Below are 25812 nucleotides of genomic sequence, written 5' to 3'. Positions count from 1 at the left end.
CGTAGACCGTAAGAGTAATACAGGGCTTTGGTTCGGCCAAAATTGAGTACTGTATGTTGTTCTGGGAGCCACATTCCAGGAAGGATGTGATTGTACTGGAGAGAGTGCAGAGGGATTCACCAGGATGTTCCCTGGGATGGACTATATCAGCTATGGAGAGAGGCTGGATAAGCTCGGGTTGTTTACTTTGGAGCAGAGAAAGCTGAGGAGTCAGTGATTCAGAAGGATAAGTTTATGAACAACACGGGCAGGGTGGATAGACAGCAGCTGGTCCTTTTAGTCAGAGGGTCATGAACAAAGGAGCACACTTTTAAAGTGAAAAGTGTGAGGTTCGGAGAGGATTTCACTTTTATTTTTACCGAGAGAGCATTTCAGGTTCTGGGATTACTTCCTGAGAGGGCAATTATCACGGATAACCTCACAATCGTAAAAAAGTACTTGGACGAGCATTTGGAAGTGTAATAACATTTTAGGCTGTGGGCCTGCTGTAGAAAGTGGGACTAATATAGATCGTGCTGTACTTCTGTAGGCACAGAGTCTATGCCCCTGTGAGTGTACCGTGTGGAAGGTCAATTATTGAGCATTTTAAGGCAGGAATTGATGAGTTTCTGAAGAGTATATTCACAAGGGTTATAAGAATAACTCTAATAAATTATTAAATCATGTCAATGTGAGAAATATGAAAAAAACAAATGCAGTTTTCTTACAGTTTGAAACCAGGGAATTGAGAATGGGGAACAGGGAAATGGCAGAACTATGAAGCTACTACTTCAGTTCTGTCTTCACAAAACTTTCTAACAATACTAGGAAAACCAAGTCTGGTGTGCGAAAATGGTAGAGTATGGAACATAGAACATAGTAAGTTCATGGTTTGGGAGAAATTATTGGGACTGAAAGTAATGGTCATAGACAACACTAACATAGATTTATGAAATGGGAATTGTGTTTGAGAAACAGACTGAGAGACAAATGAAAGAGAAGCAACGGATGTAAAACATGTTCATTTTTAGAAAGATTTTGGTAAAGCTCCAAGCCCAGTTTACAAAATCAAATCTGAGTGGATTGCAGCTAATGTTTGGTCATGTTTCTAGAACTGGACAGCTGGTAGGAAACAGTAAATAGAAATAAACAGGCTCGTCAAGCAACAGCCTGACATTGTGTGTAAGGTATGATTCTGTGAGTATGACCATGTCCCAGACACCCCATTACCTTCCCCGAATATCTCCTGTCTCACCAGCAGGACGGACACAGCAGGAGTGGCGGCACAGTGGGATACAATTGGAAGGGCATTGCTCTTGGAGTCCTCAGCAGTGACTCCGTATCCCATGACGTCTCATGGCATTAGTTTGCACATGGGAAAGGAAACCTTCTGCTGATTACCATGTACCAACCTCTCTCAACTGATGAATCAGTACTCCTCCATGTTGATCAACACTTGGAGGAAGCATTGAGGGTAGCACGGACGTGAGATGTGCTCTGGGTGGGGGATTTCAATGTCCACCTCCAAGAGTATCTCAGCTACAGCAATACTGAGCGAGCTGGCCGGGTCCCAACGGATATAGCTGCGAGATTGGTTCTGCAGCAGGTAGTGAAGGAACCAACAAGAGGAAATTACATACTTGACCACAGCCTTACTCATCTGCCTGTATCCATGACAGTATCGGTAAGAGCAGCCACCGCATTGTAATTGTGGTGACAAAGTCAGACCTGCACATTGAGAATAACCTCTACCATTTTGGATGGTACTATCACGGTGCTAAATAGGGCAGACTTTGAACAGATCGAGCAGCTCAAATCTGGGTGTCCATAAGGTGCCGTGGGTCATCAGTAGCAGCAGAATTGTACACCACACAACCTCATGGCCTGGCGTATCCCCCTCACAACAATTTCTATCAATCCAGAGGATCAACATTGGTTCAATGGAGTGTGCAGGATGGCAGGAGCAGCACTGGAAATACCTGCAAATGAGGTGTCAGCCAGTTGAAGCCACCAAACAGGACTACCTGAGCGCCAACCAGCATAAGCAGTAAGTGATACACAGAGCTAAGTGATCCCACGAGCAAAGGATCAGATCTAAGCTCTGCAGTCCTTCCACATCTAGTCGAGAAACGTTGGGGACAATTAAACAATTCACTGGAGGAAGAGATTCCACAAATAACCCCTTCCTCCATGATGGAAGAGCCCAGCACTTCAGTGTATAAAATAAGGCTGATGCATTCGCAACAATCTTCAGTCAGAAGTGCTGAGTGGATGATCCATCTCAGCCTCCTCCAGTAAACCGCAGCGATTCAGTTACCTGTCATCAACCAATTCGAGTCAGTCCACGTGATATCCAGAAACGGTTGGAGATACTGGATACTCCATAGAGTCCATAATCTGACAACATTCTGGCAATAGTATTGAACACTTGTGCTCCATAACTTGCCACTCCCCTAGCCAAACTGTTTCAATACAGTTACAACAATGGCTTTCACCGATTCTGTGGAAATTTCCCCAAGTATCTCCTGTATATAAAAAAGCAGAACAAATCCAATCCGGCCAATTACCACCACATCAGCCTACTCTCGATCATCAGTAAAGTGATGGAAGATCTCAGTGCTTTTAAGCAGCACGTGCTCAGCAATACCCTGGTCAATGACGCCCAGTTTGGGCTCCACCAGGGCCACTCAGCTCCTGACCTCATTATCGTGGTTCAAACATGGACAAAAGAGCTGACTTCCAGAAGTGGGGTGAGAGCGATAGCCCTTTCAATCAAGGTTTCCTTCGACCAAGTGTGGTATCAAGGGGATATATTAAAACTGGAATCAATGGGCATCAGAGGCAAACTCCCCGCTGTTTGGAATCATACCTCACACGTAGGAAGGTGGTCATGGTTGTTGAAGGTCAGTCAACTCAGCTCCAAGTCTGTAGGAGTCCCTCGAGCAGTGGCCGAAAAGTTCTTCAGGGCTGCTTCATCAATGAGCTTTCCTCAATTTTAAGGTCAGAAGTGGGGATGCTCGCCAATTAATGTACAATGTTCTGCAACATTTGTGTCTCCTCAGATACTGAAGCAGTCCATGTTCAAATGCGACAAGATCTGGACAGTATCCAATCTGACAAGTGGCAAGTAATATTCAGCCCACACAAATGCCAGACCGTGACCATCACCATTAAAATACAATCTAACCTGCCCCTTGGCATTCAATGGTGTTACTATCAGTGAATCGCCCAGTATCAAAGTCCTGGTGGGTAATCATTACTCAGACACTCACTGGTCTCGCCACATAAACACAGCAACTAGAAGAGCAGGTCAGAAGCTAGGAATACTGCGGCGAGTAACTCACATCCTGACTTCCAAAAGTCTGCCCATCATCTACAATGCATAAGTCAGAAGTGTGATAGAAGACTCCCAATTTGCCTGGATGAGTGCAGACCCAACAACACTCAAGAAGCTTTATACCATCCAGAACAAAGCGGCCAGTCTGACTGTCCCTTCATCCACAATGCTCCACCATCAACGCTCAGCAGCAGCAGCAGTGTTTTACTATCTACATGCTGCAATGAAATGATTCACCAAAGATCCTCAGAGACCATCTTCCCAAACACGACTACATCTATCTGGAAGGACAAGGGCTGCAGATGTATGGAAACACCATCATCTTCAGGTTCCCTCCAAGCCAGTCACCATCCTGACTTGGAAATATATCACCGCTCCTTCACAGTCGCTGGGTCAGAATCCTGGAATTCCCTCCATAATGGCATTGGAGGTCAACCACAGCAGGTTGACTGCAGCGTTCAACAAGGCAGCTCACCACCACCTTCTCAAGGGCAACTAGGGACAGGCAATAAATGCTGGCCCAGCCAGTGACACCCAGATTCACGAAATAAATAAATAGAAATTAACAGAGGACAGTTGCTGAGGTGTCGCAGGGATCGGTGCTTGGGGCCCAGCTGTTCACAATGCCCTTTAAACATTTGGTTGCTGGAATCAGATGCAATATATCCCAGCCTGCTGACAGCACTAACTGATGTGGGATTGTGAGTGGTTGAGGAGGATGTAAAAAGGCACCGAGAAGACTAAGACAAGTGGAGTGAATTGGTAAACATGTGACAGATGGAGAACAAAGTGGATAGAGGTGACGGTGTGCCCTTTGGTGGAAACGATAAATTGGCTGCCTACCATTTGAAAAGGATTGGTTGAAACATGTTGATTTACAAAGGGACATATGCTCCTTTTTGTTGTTTCCTTCTGCATAAACCTCTGAGGCCCCTGCAGCGCAGTGAGTTCTGTAACCAGAAGTCAATACTGGGCATGGCATTGGTGCGCTGACCAGTGTATATACAACCAGCAAGTGGGGAGCTATAACATTGAAAAGGATCTGCATCTCCTTGTACACCAGTCATTGAAAGCACTATTGCAGAAACAGAAAGCAGTGAGGAAGATAAATGGTGTGTTGACCTTCATTTCAGGGGGATGCGAGTCCAGGAGAAAGGGTGTCTTACTGCAGCTGTAGAGGCCCTTGGAGAGACCCCATATCGAGCATTGTGCAGTATTGTGTTCAGGTTTGGTCTCCTTACCTTATAAAGAACAAACCTGACATTGATGGAGAGCAGTGAAGGATGACCAGACTGGTCTTTGGGATGACGGGCTTGTTGTGGGAGCAGAGTTTGGAAGACTGGTCCAGTATTCCATGGGGTTTAGGAAAATGAGTGGAGATCTCAGTGAAATATACAAAACTCTGACAGGGTGAGACAGATTGGAAGCAGGGATGATAATTCCCCTGGCTGGGACGTCTAAATCAAGGAGCCACAGTATTCGGTACAGCCAGGCCACTCTGCATTGAGATGAGAATAAATGCCTGTACTCACTGACTGGTGAACCTGGGGAATTCGCTCGCACCTGGAAACCGAGACACTGATTATAAATAAGGATTTATAGGCAGTAAAGGGATGATGGGAGAGCAGGAGTACGGTGTGGAAATAAAGGGCCAACCATCATGACATTGAATTGGGTTGCAAACTCGATGGACCAAACGTACTACTGCACTGCCTATTTTATAGCTTCCCAAGGTTACTCACATTAACGGATATGTATATCGCGTGGGGTAAGTGCATTGAGGAGATCTTTTCCATGAACTAGAATGGGGGAGGCTCAATGTGTTGTATGATCTACTCCTTTCCCGCTGTTTCTGTTCTCTGGGAAAGCTCGGAAAATGTTGTCACAAGCTCTTAGATGTTAAGAAGGAGGTCTCTGCAGGGTCGACAGGACTGTGTTCCCATTCCCTTTTCCGACACTGATGCTGAGACCGGATGTTCTGCCCGGTTTCATCCTTTCAGACCTCGGAGTAGTTAGATACAAATGCGTGCCCTTGCTTGGCCGTTTCAGAGACCATTGAAATGTTTATCGCATGTCAGCGTCTTTGGAGTCAGTTTTAGGCCAGCCCAGGAAATCATGGGAGATTCACTTCCTAAAAGTACATTGGCGAAGGAAATTCTGAATCCATATTGGCTTCAAGGTCACTGTTACTGACACCAGATTTTAGATCTCGATATTTTATTAATTGTTTTTAACTTCCACCCGCTGCCAGAGCATTAGCCTTGTCTAGATTAGTAATCCAGTGACATTTCCACAACACGATCTTCATATGGGGACCTGTCGGAAACCACACTGTGCAGGGTATTTCTGTGCTGCTTGACATCTCTGTCAAAAAGAACTCCCACCAACTTGACTGTCGTGATGGGACTGAGGGGGTGATAATTGGTCAGATTGTAATTAATCTACTCTTAGGGGACTGGACATAGCTGAGTAATTATCCACATTGCCAGGGAGATGTTACAGTTGGAGTTGGACTGAAACAGCTTCCCCAGAGACACGGCTTGTTGTGTAGCACAAGGCTTCAGTCCTGTTGCAGAAATGGGGTCAGCGCCCATTGCCTTTGTCGTATCTACTGTGTTCAGCTGTTTCTTCATGTCACGTGCAGCAAATCGAATTAGTTGAAGACTGTCATCTGTGATTTTGTGGGCATCATGATGAGGGTGAGGTGTATCATCGACTCAACACTTCTGGCAGAGGATGGTGCAGATAAAACATCCTTCTCTTTTATATTGATGTACAGGTCTGTTTCATTATTTAGGATGGGGATGTTTGTGGAGCCCTCTCCTCCAGTCATTTGTTTAATCGTCCATCACCATTTATGGTTGAAACTTTATTGCTGGAACAGCACAGCAGGTCAGGCAGCATCCAGGGAACAGGAGATTCGACGTTTCGGGCACAGGCCCTTCTTCAGGAAGGATGCTGCCTGACCTGCTGTGCTGTTCCAGCAATAAAGTTTCAACTTTGATCTCCAGCATCTGCAGACCTCACTTTCTCCATCACCATTTATGACTGACTTTGGCAGAACTGCAGGACTTCGTTCAGATCTGTTGGTCAAGACCGGTAGTTTTAATGAGTTAGCATCAGTTTAAGGTTTATGTGATTCGGACTCTGACATGTTCACCCACACTCGTCACCGAGCTAAAGATGGTGTTGATGGTAATGGCAGACTGAGGTGTTATCCTGGCAAAATGTTACAGGTTGTGATTGAATGCAGGTCTGCTTATCCTGCTGCTGTGGTCTACAGCACTACATGAATACGCGGTTTCGAGCTGCAATATCTGCAATGCAATTCTGCTGTGTGTTCCCCAATTCTCACTGAGACCCATTCACCCATCAGCCCTGCACTCAGTGACCTAACCTGGTTTCTGATGTGGAAATGCTTCCATTTTCAAACTCTCATTCTGCTGAGGGTCTGTCTCCCCGGGTCTTGCTTCCAATCTGACACATTCCGCAAAAGCATTTAATTGATCTTAACTCGAATATTTAATTCACCTGAATCTTTTTCATTGAGAAATGCCACCTTCTGTGTTTAAAGTGAATGTGTTTCCTCTGTTTCTCTTCCTGACCATGATTAAGAGCTCTGTAGTGTCAGTGATGCCAGCCGTATGTAGTTTCAGAGCCAATGAATTCTCTGGATTCCCAATCATCTTCACCATATTGTATGTTTTCTTGTAAATCATGGCTGCCTTGTCCTCCCATGAGTATGTTTCATTTTCTTGGGGTTGCATTTCTGGTATTATCTTCCGAATTATCCCCACAAACCTCTGCTGTTGCTGCTCCATGGTCTTTCCTGCTCAGCTCCCCTCCCAATTAATTCTGGCCAGCTCCTCCCGCATGTCTTTGTAGTTACATTGCTCAATTATAAACACATTACATCTTGAAGTGAGCATTGCGTATAAACTGAAAGAAGGAGTTTTGAGAGATGGGCCACGAAGAATAATTGGTGGATTTCTTAACTAGATACAAAGGGAGAACGAGAGAGAGTATATAGATATGGAGATGTGGAAAATGAGAAAACTATATTATCAAAAGAAGTAGAGATGCTTCCCTCAATGTTTTGGCAATTCCTGTGTGCTGTGGTCCTTTGTACAGTGCACGTACAACAGAGCAATATGTTCAAATGCTGTGTCTGATGCCATAACTTTTCTCTCCAACAATATGACAGTCACTAGCTTTGGAAAGAACCCAGCAGGCCAACATATTTAGTTCCTGGTAGAAAGGGGATTAACTGAAATAAGTTGGGAAACCAGAAACAAGAATTTATAACACACATCGTGATAAGAATGAGAGGCTAGAGTTGGGAATCCCAGAAAAGGGGGAACGTTGAGAAAAAGGGAAGGTATCACTTCAGATAAGGATCAAATAATGTTTTAATGCTTTATAAATGTTATACATCGTGTCCATCATTTTTCGTTACCTGTGTCTACGTTGTTCATTCAGAATGTGTTGTACACATATGAACAATCTTCCTTATCTGAACACACACTGATTAAACAGTGCATAAAAAATCATTTCTCCTCCATTTCAGACTGTCCTGTTGTCGTGCTAGCAGGATGTATGAACACCAACTGGCTACCAAAAGACATGACCCACTCTCTCTAGTTTCCATACATACAGAAAAAGAAGGACACCACGTTGACTGTGACAACACACACTTTCTAGGACAAAGCCACGCACGAAAGTTCTTAGAAGCATGACATTCTAGCCAGAAGTACATCAATACACACATCAATTTAGATCCTACCTACCTTCCCTTGAACAAAAAACTGGAAATGACATCACGCACCTTAAGAAACCAAGACCTAGAAATAGAAAGACACGACATACCACCAGTGCATCACCAGAGACTCTCACTGATGATGTTACCCAGTCATGGTGACAAAACATCTGAAAACAAACCTTCAAGCTCAGCGAGTTGACATACATACTTATAAATGGTTATTTTTCTCTTAATCATGGAATTTGCGACTACTTTGTCACTCATGTTTTAACAGATAACAAGGTGAAGTGAGCTTTTCTGGGTGTGTGGTTTTAATTAACAGAATGGTTCAACATTGAAATCATAACGGTTTGAGGGCTTGAGGTATGGGATTTGAACAGATTTGGGGTACAAAAGGTCCCAGCAGATTCCATCACTTGGCAGTTAGTGACCTCGACCTTCAAACAAAACAGGTGAGAAAATTCATTTAATTTTGTTTCCTTGTGGTTGGTTAAATTAAAAGAAATGGCTTTTAATATTACTAAAGAGGTTCTGAGATTTGAAGATGGTACCCGAATTTTCCAAGAAAGTGTAGAAAGACAAAGGAAGGACATACTTTTAGAACTAACATGTAGATTAGAATTGGGTTTCACCAGAGACAAAAGGAAAGCTGTCACCATAATGGAGTTGGTCAAGCACTTTGATGTATCAGAGAAGCAGGAAACTGCAGTCGAGTTCGAAAAAACTCAAATTGAAAATATGACAACTGCAGTTAGAAGATAAAGAGAGAGACTGAAAGAGAGAGAAGATAGAGAAAGAGAAAGAGAGGAAAAAGGAAGAGAGGGAGAATTTGAAATTCAGAAGTTTGGAATTAGATACGAAAGTTAAATTAGCAGGATGAAGATGAAGGGAGAATGGACGGATGTATACAACTATGTTAATACATTGCCATATTTCGGTCCGAAAAATGCCAAAACCGTTTTTATTTCATTTGCAAAATTGGCTCGGCAGATGGCGTGTCCAGTGAACCTGTGGGTAATTCGAGTTCAGACGAAGCTGGTGGGTACAGCTTGAGAGGTAAATGCAGTGCTGTCACATGAGGGAGCAAGAGATTATGCAGATGTCAAACAGGCTATGCTGAGTGCTTATGAATTGGTACTAGAAGAATATAGGCAGCGGTTCAGAAATATAGAGACGGAACCAGGTCAGACTTTTATTGAGTTTGAAAGAATTAAACACAGTCATTTTGATAGATGGGTGCAGGCCTTAAAAATGGATAAGACATGTGAGGCCTGAAGGGAGACTATTCTGCTGGAGGAGTTTAAAGACTCACTTCCAGAGATGGTAAGAATTCACGTGAATGAACAGACAGTTCAAGAAGTGAGAAGCACGGCAGAAATGGCAGGTGAGTATGCATTGGTGCATGAGATGAAATTTAGCTTCTGGGAGGAATTTCATCCTGTGAGGGATAGAAATTGGGAGAAAGGGAGATCCTATACTCCAAAACATAGAGAAAAGCATACTGCAAATAGTTTAGCACAGGTGAAATAAACAAGTCCAAGGAGTTGAAAGGAAGTGAAAGGCCTCAGGTGTTCTTACAATAACGTAGTGGAACACATAAAAATAACAGTGCCGATGGTTTAAGAAGGGCTCTAAGAAAAGGTGTTTGTACTGCAGTAAGCTGGGACACACAGTGCTGGGCATTCAAGAAAGACACTTTGGGAAAAGATGTGGTAAAAGAGTTTAAGCCAGTGGCATTAGTGAACCTGGTAAAGGAGAGCCCAAGTAGAGCCGAGTAGCTGCAGGAGAGTGCACAGTCGAGGCAGGGGCTGTGTATGGAGTCAGTGCCTGGTCTCTATAAAAAATTCGCCTCCGTAGATAAACCTTAATAAGGAAAACCGGGGTGTTGGGGGAGGACAAGTACTTACAATTTTCCAAGATATGGGATCGGCTCAGTCTCTAATATTGAGAAGTAAGGGGCCAGAAAGGCACAATAGATCAGGCAGCATCCGAAGGGCAGGACAATCGACACATCAGGCATAAACCAATCGTCAGAAATGTGGCGGGGGGACAAGGGGGCTGAAAGATAAAAACGAGGGTACGAGCTGGGCTGGCAGGATGGTCACTGGGAGGACGTTAGGAAGATGTAGGTGGGAGTGATAGTGATAGGGCGGAGGGGAGGGTGGAGTGGATAGGTGTGAAGGAAGATGGACAGTTCAAGAGGGCAGAGCTAAGTTGAACGGTTGGATCTGGGTTGAGGCTGGGGAAGGGGAGATTTGGAAATTAGTGAATTCAACGTTGATGCTGTATAGTTTGAGGGTTCCAGCTGTCCTACCACCTATCCACTTCACCCTCGTCTCCGACTTATCATCATCTGACCCCACCTACATCTACCCATCGCCTTCCAAGCTCCCTTCCACCCAGCTCCACCCCCACCCTCTTATTTAATTTTCAGCCGCTTTCCCCCTCCCTTACCCCCCACTTTCCTGATGAAGGACTTATGCCTGAAACGTCAACTCTCCTGCCCCTCGGATGCTGCCAACCTGCTGTGCTTTTCCAGCACTAATCTTTTCAACTCTGATCTACAGCATCTGCAGTCCTCACTTTCCCTCGGCCTCCAATAGTAAGAGATGGAAGTATTTTCACTCTTTCTGGCATGTTAATCAACAGCGTGATAATTTGTGAAATGGGGACAGAAATTAAGCATTCCCTTGTGTAACATTAGGTTGGAGTGCCAAATCAAGGTTGGGGAAGTAACGATGAGATTGATTGACAGAGTGTCAGTTCCAGGAATACAGTTTGTTGTTGGGAATGATTTTACAGGATCCAAGGTGGGAAAGGCACCCCTTGTGGTGGAGAAGCCAAAGTAAGACCAGGAAACTGGGCATTTAAAAGAAAAATACCCAGGGATTTTTCCAAACTGTGTAGTAACACGATCCCACTGTCAAACGTTCCAACAGGAAGGAAAACCGAAAGAAAAAGCCAAAGGAGTTGATGCACGGAAGACTCAGGCTAAAGCATTTCTAGTGGCTGGAATGCACAAGGACGTGGTTAATTTTTGTTGTACATGTCATACATGCCGAATGGTAGGTCCGTCACAGGCAGTAATAAAACCATCACCTTTGTTGCCAATTCCTGCATTTGAAGAACCTTTCACGTGGGTTATGATTAATTGTGGAGCTCCACTTTCCAAATTAAAGTGGAAACCAATATCTGTTGATCATAATGGATGTGTCTACCTAATTTCCATGGATAATTCCATTATGGGGTGTAAAGGCAAAAGGAGAGGTAGAGGAGTTGGTAGCTTTCTTTACTCACTGTGGGCTACACAGTGTGATTCAGTCAGAACAAGGGTCTCATTTTACCGCTCAGCTGTTTAAGGCCGTCATGGATTGCTTCGGCACACAGCAGTTTAAACCAAGTGCATCGCATCCCAAATTACAGGGGGCCTCGGAAATTTGGCATTAGAAGCTGAAGGCAATATTAACAACGTTCTGTCAGAATTCCCCGAATGATTGGAATGAAGGCGTCTCATTATATTGTTTGCCATTAAGATGTCCCATATAAATCTACTCACTTTACTTCCTTTGTCTTAATATTCGTACATGAAGTGAGAGGTCTTTTGAAATTAATTAAATATAAAATGACAGGACCGAAGTCAGAGATCTCATACTTGGATTATGTATCTGAGATGAGGGAGAGTTTAGATGGAGTAGGTGAGTTAACTAAACAACACCTGAAGAGGGCACAGTGCTGATTGAAGCAGGTGGCAGGTAAAAACTCTGAAACTTTGACGATTTCCCGTAGGGATGACGTATTAGTATTGCCACCAGTGGTAGGAAATGCCTTCAAAGTCAGGTTTAGTGACCCCTTTCAAATTAAAAAAATGTTGAGTCTAACAGTTAAACTATCTGGTAAAGCTACCGGATATGACAAAAAATGTTCGAGAATGTCATGTGAATGAAAAATGCTCCAGACGCATTGAAGACTGAGGAACAGAGTTGTGACCAGATGAACAAATTGTACAGTTTATCTGTATGATGTAGTGTATTTTAGCAAGTGCTTGATAGCTCACATGTTACAGTTGGCAGAGCATGTTGAACGATTTCAAGAAGCAAACTTGGTAATAAACTTAAAGAAAACAGAATTCGCGATGGCAGAGGTGACGTTCTTGGGACAAAACATTGGACATGGAAGGTTGACCCCATGGAACACAAAGATGAAGGGCTTTGAGGAATTTCCACGACCATCCTCGAAGAAAGAGGTGCTTCGATTTTTGGAACTGAGTGGATTCTATCGGAAGTTTGTTGCAAACTTCAGCAGCGTATTGGACCACTGATGGAGTTATTAAAGAAGATCACAGAATTGTGGTGACAGAACAATACCAGGAGGCTTTTGAGAATTTTACAGCAGGATTAATCACCACACCAGTTTTAGCTGCACCAAATATTTTGAAAATCTTGGAAAATTGTATTTTTGATACTAGGGATATAGGGCTCGGAGATGTACTGATACAGAAAGTTGATGATGGAATTGAATGGCCAATTGGCTACTGTCGATACTTGTCAATATCAACCAGAAAGAAAAACAAAATTTCCATTATTGAAAAAGAATGATTAAGTTTCGCACTGGACTGACAGTATTTTAATGTTTCTATGCCAAAAAAATGTCGGTGATGATTGTGGATAAAGACAAACCTCTCACATTTTTTGAATATTTAAAGGCCAGAATGTGAGAGTATTTAATTGGAGTCTTATCTTACCGACTTTAATCTTACAAAATGTATATGCTGTGGGTCCTAAAATGTGATAGCAGATGTGTTATCGCAGATTTAAAGGAAAACGTTGAGATAAGTTTTGACTTATTGCAGTGTTATATATGTGTGCAGAATTAATATGTATGGTATAGCTGAGATTAATACTTTTGTAATTCATAATAATGGAATTGAGAATTAGAGGAAAAGAAATGAAGCCATCTCTTCATTCTGCTGGTTCATTTTCTTTATCTGAAGGGGGGAAGCCGAGAGCATATCTGGTCACTTTAAGACAGAACGGGTTTTGCTGAATAGAAAGTACAGCCACAGATGCCAGCTAAAGGTCAGACTGTTCCAAATGTAACAATTAGCTGGGAAATGGATACCTGAGTTTTGGTTGCTGTTTTGACAATAATTCAAATACAACCAAAGAGTTTAAATAACGCTCAGGATACCAGAAGCCAACGGAATTTGAATGTTATTATTTGGACACCTGGAAAGCAATCAAGTTATGAGAATGATTATATCATTGGAAATATATAAAGCCAGCATTTTGAACACTAGATGGAGAGCCACTGCCACCCAACAGCAGAGTAACTGCTGCAGAGCAGGAGTGCGAACTGACCATCTCAAAGATACTTGTCCATGTAAAAGCTACTTGCAATAAAAAAAACTACCCAGGGAGATTTACAGCTGGATGAGTGAACACAGCGGGGAAGATGGATTCTGTGTGGTCTTGAGATTGTAATGTTTAACATGTGGGTTGTTGGACTAGAATTTTTTACAGAGTTGGAGTCAGATAGTAAGTAGCTAAGAAAAGAGGGGCTTGTATTTGTGAATAGTTGTTGTTTAGTATTCACTTTTAAAGTTAATAAACTAACTTGTTATTTTTTGTTTAAATAGTGGAATGTAGGAGACCTGTGTCGTTCATATTTTAACAGATTATGAGGAGATGGGGGGTTTTCTGGATGTTTGGTTTCAATTAACAGAAAGGTTAATTGACTCCACCTTGTAAATGTCCATCCACGCTCACCCAATTTCCCTGCAGTTGGCCCATATCGTTCTAGTCCTTTCCTATCCACATATTTATCTAAATGCTTTTGAAATGTTGTTAATGTATCCCCTTCAACCACATCCGTTGGCAGCTCATCCACGTAACATCCTCTGTGTAAAGGAGTGAACCCTCAGGTTCCTATTTATTCCTTCCCCTTTAATCTTAAACTGATCCCATCTAATCCTCGATTCTCTACATCTTGGAAAGAGAAAGAGAGCATTAACCCTCTCGTTAACCCTCGTGATCTTATACAGCTCTACAAGGACTCTCTCAGTCTCCTACATGCTAAAGGAAATGTCCTATCTTGTCCAAACTCACCCTATAACTCAGACCATTGGGTCCTGGCAACACGTCTTTCTGAATTTCTTCTGCACTCTTTCTAATTTAATAACATCCTCCCTATAGCAAGGTGACAACACTGAGCACAATGCTCCAAGTGCGGCCTTCCCCAAATCCTGCGGAACTGCAACATAAATTCCCAACTTCTATACTTAATATCCTGCCTGATGAAGGCCAATGTGCCAAAAGCCTTCTTCACTGCCCTTTACCTATGACTCCACTCTTAGAGAACTGTGTGCACCTGAACACCAAGGTCTCTCTGCCCACTCCACCCCTTAAGACCCTCCCATTCACCGTGAAACTCCTACCCTGATTTGAGTTTCCAAAATGCAAGACCTCACACATCTATATTAAATTCCATTTGCCGTTTCTCGGCCCACTTCCCCACCTGATGAAGGTCCTGCTGCAATTTCTGATAAACTTTCTCACTGATCATGCTCCCACTTATTTTAGTGTCATCTGCAAACTTACTAATCATGCCTTGTACATTCTCAACCAAATCATAGATAACAAACAGCTATGGACCCAGCCTCCAGTCTGACAAGCATCCTTCCGCTAAACCCTCTGCTTCCTACCATCAAGCCAACTGTGCATCCAATTTGTCAGTCCCCCCAGCATTCCACGTGATGTAACCTTCCTGAGCAGCCTAACACGTGAAAACTTATCAAAGGCCTTATTGAAATGCATAGAGACTACATCTACCGGTCTGACCTCATCAACCTTGCTGGTCATTTCATCAAAGAACGCTAACAAATTTGGGAAGCATGCTCTCCCACTCACAAATCTATGCTGACTGCTCTGAACCAAACCCTGTGTAAGTAATGGGTGCAGTCAATTGTATGCTGTCCTTCATTGTAAGATGATTCGAGTACATAAGCAAAGCCATCTTCCTGCTGTTGTAGAGCCTTGCGGAGAGAGCTTTTGGGGCACTCTCTACAGATTTGATCTCCTTTGTAAGGAATGATCTCCTTACCACAGACATGGGTGATGGTAACATGAGGATAGAGTGAATAAGCTGAGTGTTTAATCTGTAGAGCTATGAGAGACGAAGAAATGGTGATGCTGAAACATGAGGAGTGGCAGCGAGCACTTATTCCAAAAGAGACATTGACAGGGAGAGGAATTCCATACTTTACCCAGGATTGATTGGTTTCATTTATTGTCACGTGTACCTCAGTACAGGGAAACACTTTATTTATAAGCAGCAGATCACAGTAAGCATGGCTAGACAGATCATAGGGTGGAAATAGTCTTGGACAGAGTAAGGCATACAGGTTACACTGAACAGGACGTGCACTAGACAAGATCAACATGAGCAAGATCAGCATTATTTGAACTTAGAGAGTCCATTCATCAGTCTAACGTGACTTTCCTAATAGTTTCTAGGCCTAAATTAACTCTCCCCATGTTATTGTGCAGTCGGCGTGTGAACCCGTACTGAATGCATGTTGTTCACAATCCCCAACAGCACCCACAATACCTTCCATCTGAAACAGGTAGCCATTCTAACCAGCTTCCACCCTACATAGAGAACACCAGGCTGGCTTCTCAGAGATGAACAATGACTTCTTGAGACTTCACACAAGACATTTGGCTTCCCTCCTCAACACTAGAAAACCACGTTAAAGTCCCACGTGTGTGTCATGAGCAACGGAGCCAGGAGGAACAACGTGGAGCAGTCCGTCTGTGCAGCCTCTGCTCCACTTGTTCATCATGTTAGAGCATCAATTAGGAGATAGTGAGGACTGCTGATGCTGGAGAACAGAGTAGAGAGTGGATTGCTGGAAAAGGACAGCAGGTCAGGCAGTATCCGAGAAGCAGGAGAATTGATATTTTGGGCATAAGCCGTTCATCAGGAATCAGCATCAATTATCTCATTCTGTCCCTGTGTAAGTGCATTGAGGGGGAATGGCCTCCTCCTGTTCCTGTATAAGTGGCTGAAGCGGCTGAATGGCCTCATCCTGTTGCTGTGTCAGTGACGCACGGGACTGACTGGCTCCTTCCTCGTCCAATTGGACAGGGCCAAGGGCCTGATTGGGTTACCGCTGGTTCCTGTTTGACAGCTCGATGTGCTGACAAGTGTGATGATACTGTAGCTTTAAGAGGTCATTTTGTTCTGGATTCTTTTAAGAGAGATTGAATGACCGTTGCCAAGCTGGCTAGGTAAGACCACTTGAGTAAACAGCTAGGGACGCCTTAGGTTTATTTTAATGCAGCCTGAATGGGTGTGACCAGCTCTCACAGATTAGGATCTCTGGGTTTTGGTTTCTCGGCAACATCAGAAACTATTGGGGACTCCACAGAGTTGGAAGCTTCAGTGAATGTTTCCTGGCTGCTACTCTCTCTGAAATTTCTCTTGATGCTGAACCCTTGAGCCAACCTCTTTTGTTCATATCAATAGATCATGATATAGGAGCAGCAAATGTTTTCTCCAAACAGGTGGGATTGAATGTCAGGATTTCTGTTCTCAAGGGTGTTCTGGGAGTTAGGTGACTGAAAGTATTTGAAGAGGAGGTAGATGGAAATTGACCTGTCAGAGAGTTGAGGGCTATGAAGAATTGGGTATGAAAGAGGATTTGAGGCCAGGAGCAGATCAGCCATGATCTTAGTGAAGGGCAAGGCAGGCTTGGGGAGTGAACGACCTGCCCATGTTTCTGATGTTCTCACATTCTGTTATTGGAAAGTTAGTGGGTGTTATTTTCATGAATGTTATGTTATTGAATATTGCAATCAGGGAGACAAGATGATTTTGTGAGCCATCTCTGGGTGAGGTATAGGGCCTGTATTCTCAGTGAATCTGGGTCTACAGCATGACCAACAAATGGAGCACAAGTTGCAGGTAGGGGAAGCTCTGTAAAGAGAGATAAGGGGCCTCTTTCATACCCAGCCTGGATTTTCCAATTACATTTACCAAATCACCTCAAAGCATGTGTGACAGTCTTGAGGGACTGAATGGTCTCCTCTGTTTCTGTGCACCAGGTTATAGGAGTAAGTAGCCTCCAACTGTTCCTGTCTAGCAGGTTTTAGGGGCTGAATGGAACACAGAAACATGGGACTGAGGAGCAGGAGTGGGCCATAAGATACCTTGATCCTTCTCCACCAGGCAGTAAGATTGTGGCTGATCAGGTTGGGGTCTCAGCCCCACTTTCCTGTCTGTGTCCCATTAACCGTGACTCACTTCCCCTGTCAAATATTTAACTAACGCAGCTTTCAATCAATGTGAACATAGAGGTATGATAAACTTCCAGTGATGAGAATTCCCACTTGAAAGTTCCTTTCAGAATTATTCGTCATCCTTCTTATAGAATCAGAGAGTCGTGCAGAACGGAAACAGACATGTTAGTGCAATCTGTTCACTCCGATCAGATATCAAATCTGATCCAGTCCCATTTGCCAGCATTTGACCAATATCCCTCCTCTTTCAGATAATTTTTAAATATGCGATTGTAACCGCCTTCAGCACTTCCTCTGACAGCACTTTCTGTACACACACCACTCTCTGTGTGAAACATTTATCTTCAGGTCCCTTCTAAATCATTCTTCCTGTCGCCTTCAGTCTGTGCTCTCTTGTTCTGGACTCCCCTATCCTGGGGAGCAGAACGTGGCTGTTCAGAATATCCATGCCTCTGATTATTTTATAAACCTCTATAATGTCAGCCCTCAGCCTCTGGCACTCCAGGGGGAAACGCCTCAACCTAATTAACCTATCCCTAAAGCTCAAACTTCCAGTCCTGGAACATCTGTGTGTAAGTCATTTCTGCAGAAAACCGAATTGTACGCAGTATTCTTAAAGTGGCCTCACCAACATCGTGTACAGATGCAACATACCACCACAACTCCTATACTCAATATTCTGACTAAGGCAAATGTGCCAAATGTGTTCAGCACCACTCTGTCTACCTGCGACTCCACTTTCAAGGAACTATGCACCTGCAGCCCTAGGTCCCTTTGTTCCACAACACGCCCCAGGACCTTACCATTAAGTATATAATGTCTGCCCTGATTTGCCTTCCAAAAATGCAAAACCTCGTATTTATCTAAACTAAATTTCATCTGTCACTCCGTGCCCCTTTATCCCATCTAATTGTATTCTGGTTGTACTGCTCCCATCAAATGTTAAATGTAACCAGGTTTGTGATATGACAGATGATGTCGGTCTCAGACTGGGTCAGGGTCAGTTTTAGGAACAAGTCAGGCTAGTTTCTTTAATCTGCTAAAACAACACGTTTATGATCCAGTGCAATGTTACTCAAACTATGATGGAAAGATGAATGGCAAACTGTTTGGGTATTGTCAATATATAATCAATATTTCCCTTTTTAAAAACACACACACACACAAACACACAAACACACACACTCTCACACACACTATCACACACACTCTCTCACACAAAATCTCTGCAACTTTAACTTGAAAGAACTTTGTCCAGATATTATTGAAACTCATGACAAAGGAAAAATTGTGAGATTGTCTAAAACGTTATTCTGCTTCTGAAGATATTGTACTCACATAGCTGCTAGCAATGGGATTTCATCCTGGCAGAGTTTGGATTTGGCTGAATTCCCTTTGCTTTAGGCAGTGAGGATATTCCAGTGAATTCTGGTCAGGGATCACCCAAAGGGTAGCACGGTGGTTAGCACTGCTGCCTCCCAGCACCAGGGACTTGGGTTCGATTCCAGCCTTGGGTGACTGTCTGTGTGGAATTTGCACATTCTCCCCTTGTCTTTGTGAGCTTCTAAATAGGTGATCGAGTTTCCTACCACAGCTTAAACTGTGTAGGTTCGGTGGATTGGTCATGCTAAATTGTCTGTAGTGTTCAGGGATTTCTAGGTTAGATGCATTAGTCAGGGGTAAATATAGGGAAATGGGTTGGGAAGGTTGGTATGGACTTGTTGGACTGAAGGGATTCCATAAAAATAAGAATGGTAATGATGACTTTAGAGTTTTTTTTTTTTTGGCTTGCACACATTGTTGAAATGAGGAATAATGGAGAGAAAGTGCAATAGGCCTTTCCCTCTCAGGCAGATTGTATTTTCTCCCTCACTGAGCTGAATCACACAGGAATGTCATCCTCTCCCAAACTGGACCATGTGAGGTCTCCTTGTACATTGTCCAAACTATGTCTCCATCACATTCCCTGTTCCATGTAGATGCATCATTGTTGCTGTCATATACAGAGCCATACCCCTAGCAGAAAATGGTCTTGGTCGATTTGAAGATATGTTTATATGTCCCTGCGTCATTAAAAAATAAAAATGCTTTATTTATTCAGAATACCTTGTTAAAATGGTGCATTTTTTAAAGAAATACAGAAATTGCTGGAAAAGCTCGGCTGGTCTGTCTGCATCCAGATGCCTTTTACATGCTGTAGTTGTGCCAGTCTCCACCAATTCCTCTGGCAGCTCATTCCATACTCACACCACCCTCTGTGTGAAAAGGTGCCCTTTCGGCCTCATCAAAACCATTCCCCTCTCACTTTCCACAAATGCCCTCTAGTTTTGGACCCCCCTAACCTGGGGAAAAACCCTGACGACTCAACCTATCCATGACCGTTCTGACTTTATAAACCTTCACTGCTGCGAAATGTGACTTCAATCAACACGAATGGCTGTACTTTCAGTCATCCTGGGCCTAAATTCCGAAATGCAATATTGACACCTCTTCCTTCTCCATCAGGTCACAATTCTAAATCCATTTTAATCAGTTTGTTCAAATGTATCATGAGACACTTCTGTGGGATTTACACCTAGACCTTTGTGCCCAGAAGTAGGGATATTAGCATCACTCAGCAATACCCATAAAGCTGTAACATTATTCTCCTGTGTGTTTGTTCATCAGCCTGTTCTGACATGATGTGACATACCTCTACAACAGGCAGGACTTGAATCCAGGCCTTCTATTCCTGAGCTAGGAGCACTACCACACAAGTTCAGGAATTGGAATCAAATCCAGAGTTCTGGCTTAGAGACAGGGACATAACCCACTAAAACTACCATACCATATTTTGGTCATATTTTAAGTGCCCACTTTCAGCTTGGTGTGATTTATTATGAGTAGGTTACCATTACTGAACTACAAAAAAAACACTTTGTATTATTAAACAAATGCAAGATATTTGCCTCAACTGTCAGATATTGAGTGTACTTGCTATGCTATCGAAATTAATTATAAACATCTTTAATTGCTATTATCTGTAGTCTGCAATATTAAGGAAAGAAATCCTGCAGACACACTCTGCCCAATGAAGGGTCTCAAATAGATATTTATGACTGAACACCAGAGACGAAGGAAGAGCTTAATTTCTGACTCCAAAACACGGATCACTCTTACCCACCTCAAACGTGCGACTGCCCTCTTCCTAAAACCATGAAATGATACCAAGCCGCTGATTACTGTCCAGCCTCTCCTCCCAACTGACTGTGTCTGCAATCTATCCCTCCTCCCCCTAACCACACAAGGCAAACCGAGCTCGGGGTCTTTGTGAAAATCAAGGCCGGAGTGTGTAGGCATCCTGGCGAGAGATGGGCATTTTAAAATTGAAGGGGGAGGGTGAGAAGGCAGTAATACCACACACTGGGCTGAGGGGTGGCAGATGGAGTTTAGTTTGGATTAATGCGAGGTACTGGATTTGGTAAATCAAACAAGAACAGGACCTATACAATTAAAAGTAGAGCCTTTGGCAGTGTTGTAGGACAGAGACCTAGGCTGTCAGGTTCAATTCTTTAAAATTTGTACCTCATATAGATCGTGTGGTTAAGAAGGTGTTTAAAACACTTGTCTTCATCGGTTAGACCTTTGAGTATCGGAATTGGGACGTCATATTGTGGCTGAACAGTTCATTGGTGAGGCCCCTTCTGGAATACTGTGTCCAGTCTGGTCATCCTGCCCGCTCATTCCATCGGCACACCACCCTCTGGGTGAAAAAGCTGGCCCTTAGGTCACTTTTAAATGTTTACCCTCTCACCTTAAACCTATGTCCTCTCGTTTTGGACTCCCCGTACACGTAGAAAATGCCTTGACTATTCACTTTGATATTACTGACCTTGATATTATTAAACTGGAGAGGGTTCCGAAGAGATTAACCTGGATGTTGCTGGGAAAGGAGGGAGTGAGCTACAAGGAGAGGCTGGATAGGCTGGGACTTTTTTTCACTGAAGAATATGAGATTCTGCGGTAACTTTACATAGGTTTATAAAATAATGAGGGGTACAGATAAGCTGAAGGGCTGATGTCTTTTCCCTAGAATTGGGGGTTCAAAACTGAGGGATATTTTAAGGTGCGAGGAAAAAGATTTACAAAAGTCATGAGAGGTAATTGTGTTAGTTAGAATCTGGCTTGTGTGTGGAATGAACTTCCAGAGGAAGTGATGAAAGCAGGGACACTTACAATGTTTGAAGGACATTTAGATCAGTACAATGGTAAGACATCAGTTTGGATGGTGCTGTGAGCAGCTGCCCTCTCCCTCCCCCTCTCTGAATGAATCCCTGTTGGTTTTCACCCTCTGCCAATGCCTGTGCAGTGGCGTGGGTAGGTCAGCAGAGGGTGGCATTGTATCACTTTAGGAACCACACAGACTGCCAGACCTGCCCCACACAGACACACACAGATACACACACAGCAATCGTTAGGACACAACATTGAGCTCATCTGGTAATTTAAACTAAACACAAAGAAATGCTCAATTTGCCTTGTAAACTGTTAAAATATGAGTGACAGAGAACTCCCAAATTCCACTGTTTAAATAAAACCATCAATTTATTTTTTTAACTCTGAAACTGAATATTTTACACCAACTATTCACAACTCTGAGACCCCATTTCTCTTAACTGCTTATTACCCTAACCCAACTCTACAACAATATACAGTTTCAAAAAGACACTTATTAAAATTACATGAACGTAATTTCAAAACCACACAGCAGCTGACCTCACACCAATATCCCTTTTCCCCAGCTTTCCTGAGAAGACTGGCTCATGTTACAGGATGCTATCGAAGTGTCTACACTTCAGCATTCTGCAACCTGGGAACATATCCTTCCATGACACTGTTTCTCAGTATCCCCCATCTCTGACTATTTCCCAAACCCCTCCCATGTGGTGGTATTTAAACTGAATCACCCGCCATCTCTCTGTGGCAGTGATGTTCAAACCTACAGCACCCCGTTGTCAGGGCACGGTGGAGATATGGAGCTGTAAATGGGTGTTAGCTGCACACTGTCACTTCCAGCATGGGCTCCAAGTTTCCCCATGCTGGGCAGAGATCTAACAAAGTGTTACTGAGCAATGCACTGGGGTGATGGACACAGTCCTACATGCTGGGAGCGTAAATGCACCTTGGTTACAGATCAATGCAGAGGGGTGGTGTGCACACTCCTACATGCTGGGAGGGTAACTACTCCTGGTTTACAGATCATTGCACTGGGGTGGTGAACAGAGTCCTGCATTCTGGGAGTGTAACTGCTCCTGGTTTATAGATCAATGCAGCGGGGTGGTGTGCACAGTCCTCCATGCTGCGAGGGTAACTACTCCTGCTTTTGTGATAATTGTACTGGGGTCGGGTGCAACGTCCTACGTGCTGGGAGACTAACATCTGCTAGTTTACAGATCAATGCACTGGGGTGGGGCACACACTCCTACATGTTGAGAGGCTAAATGCTCCTTGTTTACAGATCAATGCACTGGGGTGGTGTATACAGTCCTACATGCTGGGAGGTTAACTGCTCCTGAATTGCAGATCAATGCACTGGGATGGGGTACACAGTCCTACTCACTTGGAGGGTAACTGCTCCTGGTTTGCAAATTAATTCACGGGTGATCACTGCACAGGTCGCTGTGCTGGTCAGTCATTCTGGTTGAGGTTTATAGATAATGTAATGATGTTTCAGGTTCACACATTAGTGTCCTGCTGTGATCTGCACAGTTCCCAGTGATGGACAGACATATGGTCAGGGTTTATAGGTCAATGCACTGCTGTGGTCTGCGCAGTGTTCCACTCTGGACAGATTGCTGGATTGTATTGACCAGTGCAATGGATGAATCTGGACAGATTGCTGGGTTGTACTGAGCAGTACACTGGCCGGGCATACACAGTGTTCCACGGTGAACAGGTATCTCCTCTGGGTTTATGGTGTCTGGGCTGGTTCTGTGGGGTGGATTGAGAATGTAGAATATCGAACAATTTCAGCGGATCTGGCAATGCCTTCAGTTCCCATTCCTTTGATTGGACCCTCGGTCTCTCAGGTAAAAACAATGACTGCAGATGCTGGAAAACAGATTCTGGATCAGTGGTGCTGGAAGAGCACAACAATTCAGGCAGCATCCGAGGACAGGCAAATTCGACGTTTCGGGCAAAAGCCCTTCATCAGGAACGTTCTGTCCCTGACATTCTATAGCTGACATTCCCCGGAACGTTCTGTCCCTGACATTGTTTGTGAACGGCCGGACGTCAGTGAATAGAATAAACGATAAGATCCCGAGGGAAGAGATCCCGTTCCAGAGAGAAGGAGACACTGTTCCGAAGGCCCCTCCGGCAGTTAAAGGGGTGAATACGTTTTCCCTGCGTTTACATTTCTTCATGACACAGAATAGAACATAACTTAGACCGAAATACAGGAATTCCCAAACTCCGTTTGTCTTCAGGAAACTGGGAGATAATCCTTCAGGGCAGCAACGTTTCCACCCTCCGTATTAGGAACTGGGAAGGAGTGACCTGTGTCTGCTCTCGAGTGATCAAGTGTGTGGGAATGTTCTAGAAACCATCTGTCCTTATGGATGTGTGTCTGTGTGTTTGGGGAGGGAGGGTTTCTTGTGGTTTATGTCACATTTTTGTCAGTAATTCTGACCTTCCCATTTGTTATTCCAGCTCAAATTATTTTAATAAATCCCTGAATACAGGGACACATTTGAAAATCTCAGTGGGTCCCTGATCAAACGGGTCCCTTTGCCTCCAGGCTGATGGATAATGGGTTTGTTTTCCTTCCTCACAGTTAACGTAGTGACCATCTACGTCCTGCTTTATAAAGATTGTGGATTGTCTCCATGTGTCAGACGTTACCTGGGGGCCATGGCAGCGGCGGATCTCCTGGTCATTATCTTCGACCTGATCCTGAGACACATTCCTATTGTTTATCGGGAACAGTTTTATTTCCTGAGGGACTCCGTCCCCGTGTGTAATATCCACGCTGTCCTGCTTTATGCAGCCACTGACTGCTCTGTCTGGTTCACCGTCACTTTCACCTTTGATCGGTTTGTGGCCATTTGTTGCCAGAAGCTGAAAAGTAAATATTGCAGTGAGAAAACGGCGGCTGTGGTTCTGGGAGCAGTGACTGTGCTGAGCTGTTTAAAGAACATTTACTGGTATTTTATGCTCACGGGTCTGTATCGGCTGCAGAACGTCCCCTGGTTTTGTGTTGGAACAGCCGCTGTTCTATTATCCATTGTCTGGGCCGCAATCGAGCTCCTCCACTACATTCTAACCCCGGGTGTCCCATTTCTCCTGATTCTGGTGCTCAATGTTCTCACTGTCAGACACATTTTAGTGACCAGCAGAGCCCGCAGGAGACTCCGCGCTCACACCAATGGGGACGGTCAGTCTGACACAGAAATGAGAAACCGAAAAAAATCTATCATTTTACTGTTTGTGATCTCGGCCAATTTCATCCTGTTATGGTCAACGTTAATGCTGTATTCTATATGGTTACGGATGTATTGGATTGTGGATATCCCTGTGTCTCTCCATAGCATTGTGCAGCAATTGGGCTTCATGCTGCAGCTCCTCAGTTGCTGCACAAACACTGCGATTTATGCCGTGACCCAGACTAAGTTCAGGCAGCAGCTGAAGAATGTGCTGATATATCCCTTCACCCAAATCCATCCATCCATCAAATTCCCTCACTAATCAATCCATCCGGGATTTTCTCATTTCAGTTCAGTGTTTCAGCGATGGAGCAGCCTGTCGCTATGGTAACAGACTGAGGGTAGCGCTGATTTGTCCAACCTTATCCCGCAGAGGGGTTTCAGGGAAACATTTCAATGTTTCTCACAACTCGGGGGCCGGTGATAAAAGGCATCATCCCACTGACTGTATCCATCACTTCCATTTGTAAACAATAAAAATGTTCATTAAAGCGTGCCGAGCAGCAGAGTGACCGATGTTGTTGTGTGTCTTTGTGTTGGAGAAGCTGAGCTGGAGAGAGACAGACTCAGCCCCAAGTCCTGGTCCTCAGGGAAGGGGAGGGCACCACGCCCTGAGCTCAGGAGCTGGGTTTAACTCCCTCTGTCTCCCCACTCCAACCTGGCCTCTCCATTTCCTCTCCCCCACTTTTCCTCCTCAATTCCCCCCCCTCTCTCTCTTTCTGCACACTATGTCTTTCTCACACCTCTCCCTTTCACTCTCCCTCTTCCCCCTCTCTCTCACACACCCCCAACCCCGGTTTCTCCACCTGCCTTCATTCCTCCCTGTCCCCTCCCCATCTCCTGCCGTCTCTGTCTCCCTCTCACAATTCCGTCTGTACCCAATTTTCCCACCTCCCACATCCCACACCCACCCCCACCTCCCACACGCAGCCTCACCACCACCAAACCCCAAACTCTGGGTCAGAGGGAGAGGGA

At 44.1% G+C, this 25812-nt stretch overlaps 1 protein-coding gene across 1 annotated transcript in view; it reads left to right on the top strand.

Moving 5' to 3' along the window:
• Window positions 1–25099, top strand: part of LOC148135804 (putative G protein-coupled receptor 139) — a 79970-nt gene extending 54871 nt beyond the window's left edge. The window contains exon 2 of the mRNA XM_087984223.1: window positions 24189–25099. Within this exon, the coding sequence (XP_087840349.1) occupies window positions 24189–25099 (911 nt within the window). The remainder of the gene's footprint in view (window positions 1–24188) is intronic.
• Window positions 25100–25812: the final 713 nt, after the last annotated feature.

Source organism: Chiloscyllium plagiosum, unplaced genomic scaffold, assembly GCF_037043375.1.
Source record: "Chiloscyllium plagiosum isolate Xiang-an unplaced genomic scaffold, Cpla_swu_hap1 HiC_scaffold_48, whole genome shotgun sequence".
Taxonomy (NCBI): domain Eukaryota; kingdom Metazoa; phylum Chordata; class Chondrichthyes; order Orectolobiformes; family Hemiscylliidae; genus Chiloscyllium; species Chiloscyllium plagiosum.
This window is presented reverse-complemented; position numbering and strand designations above follow the sequence as displayed.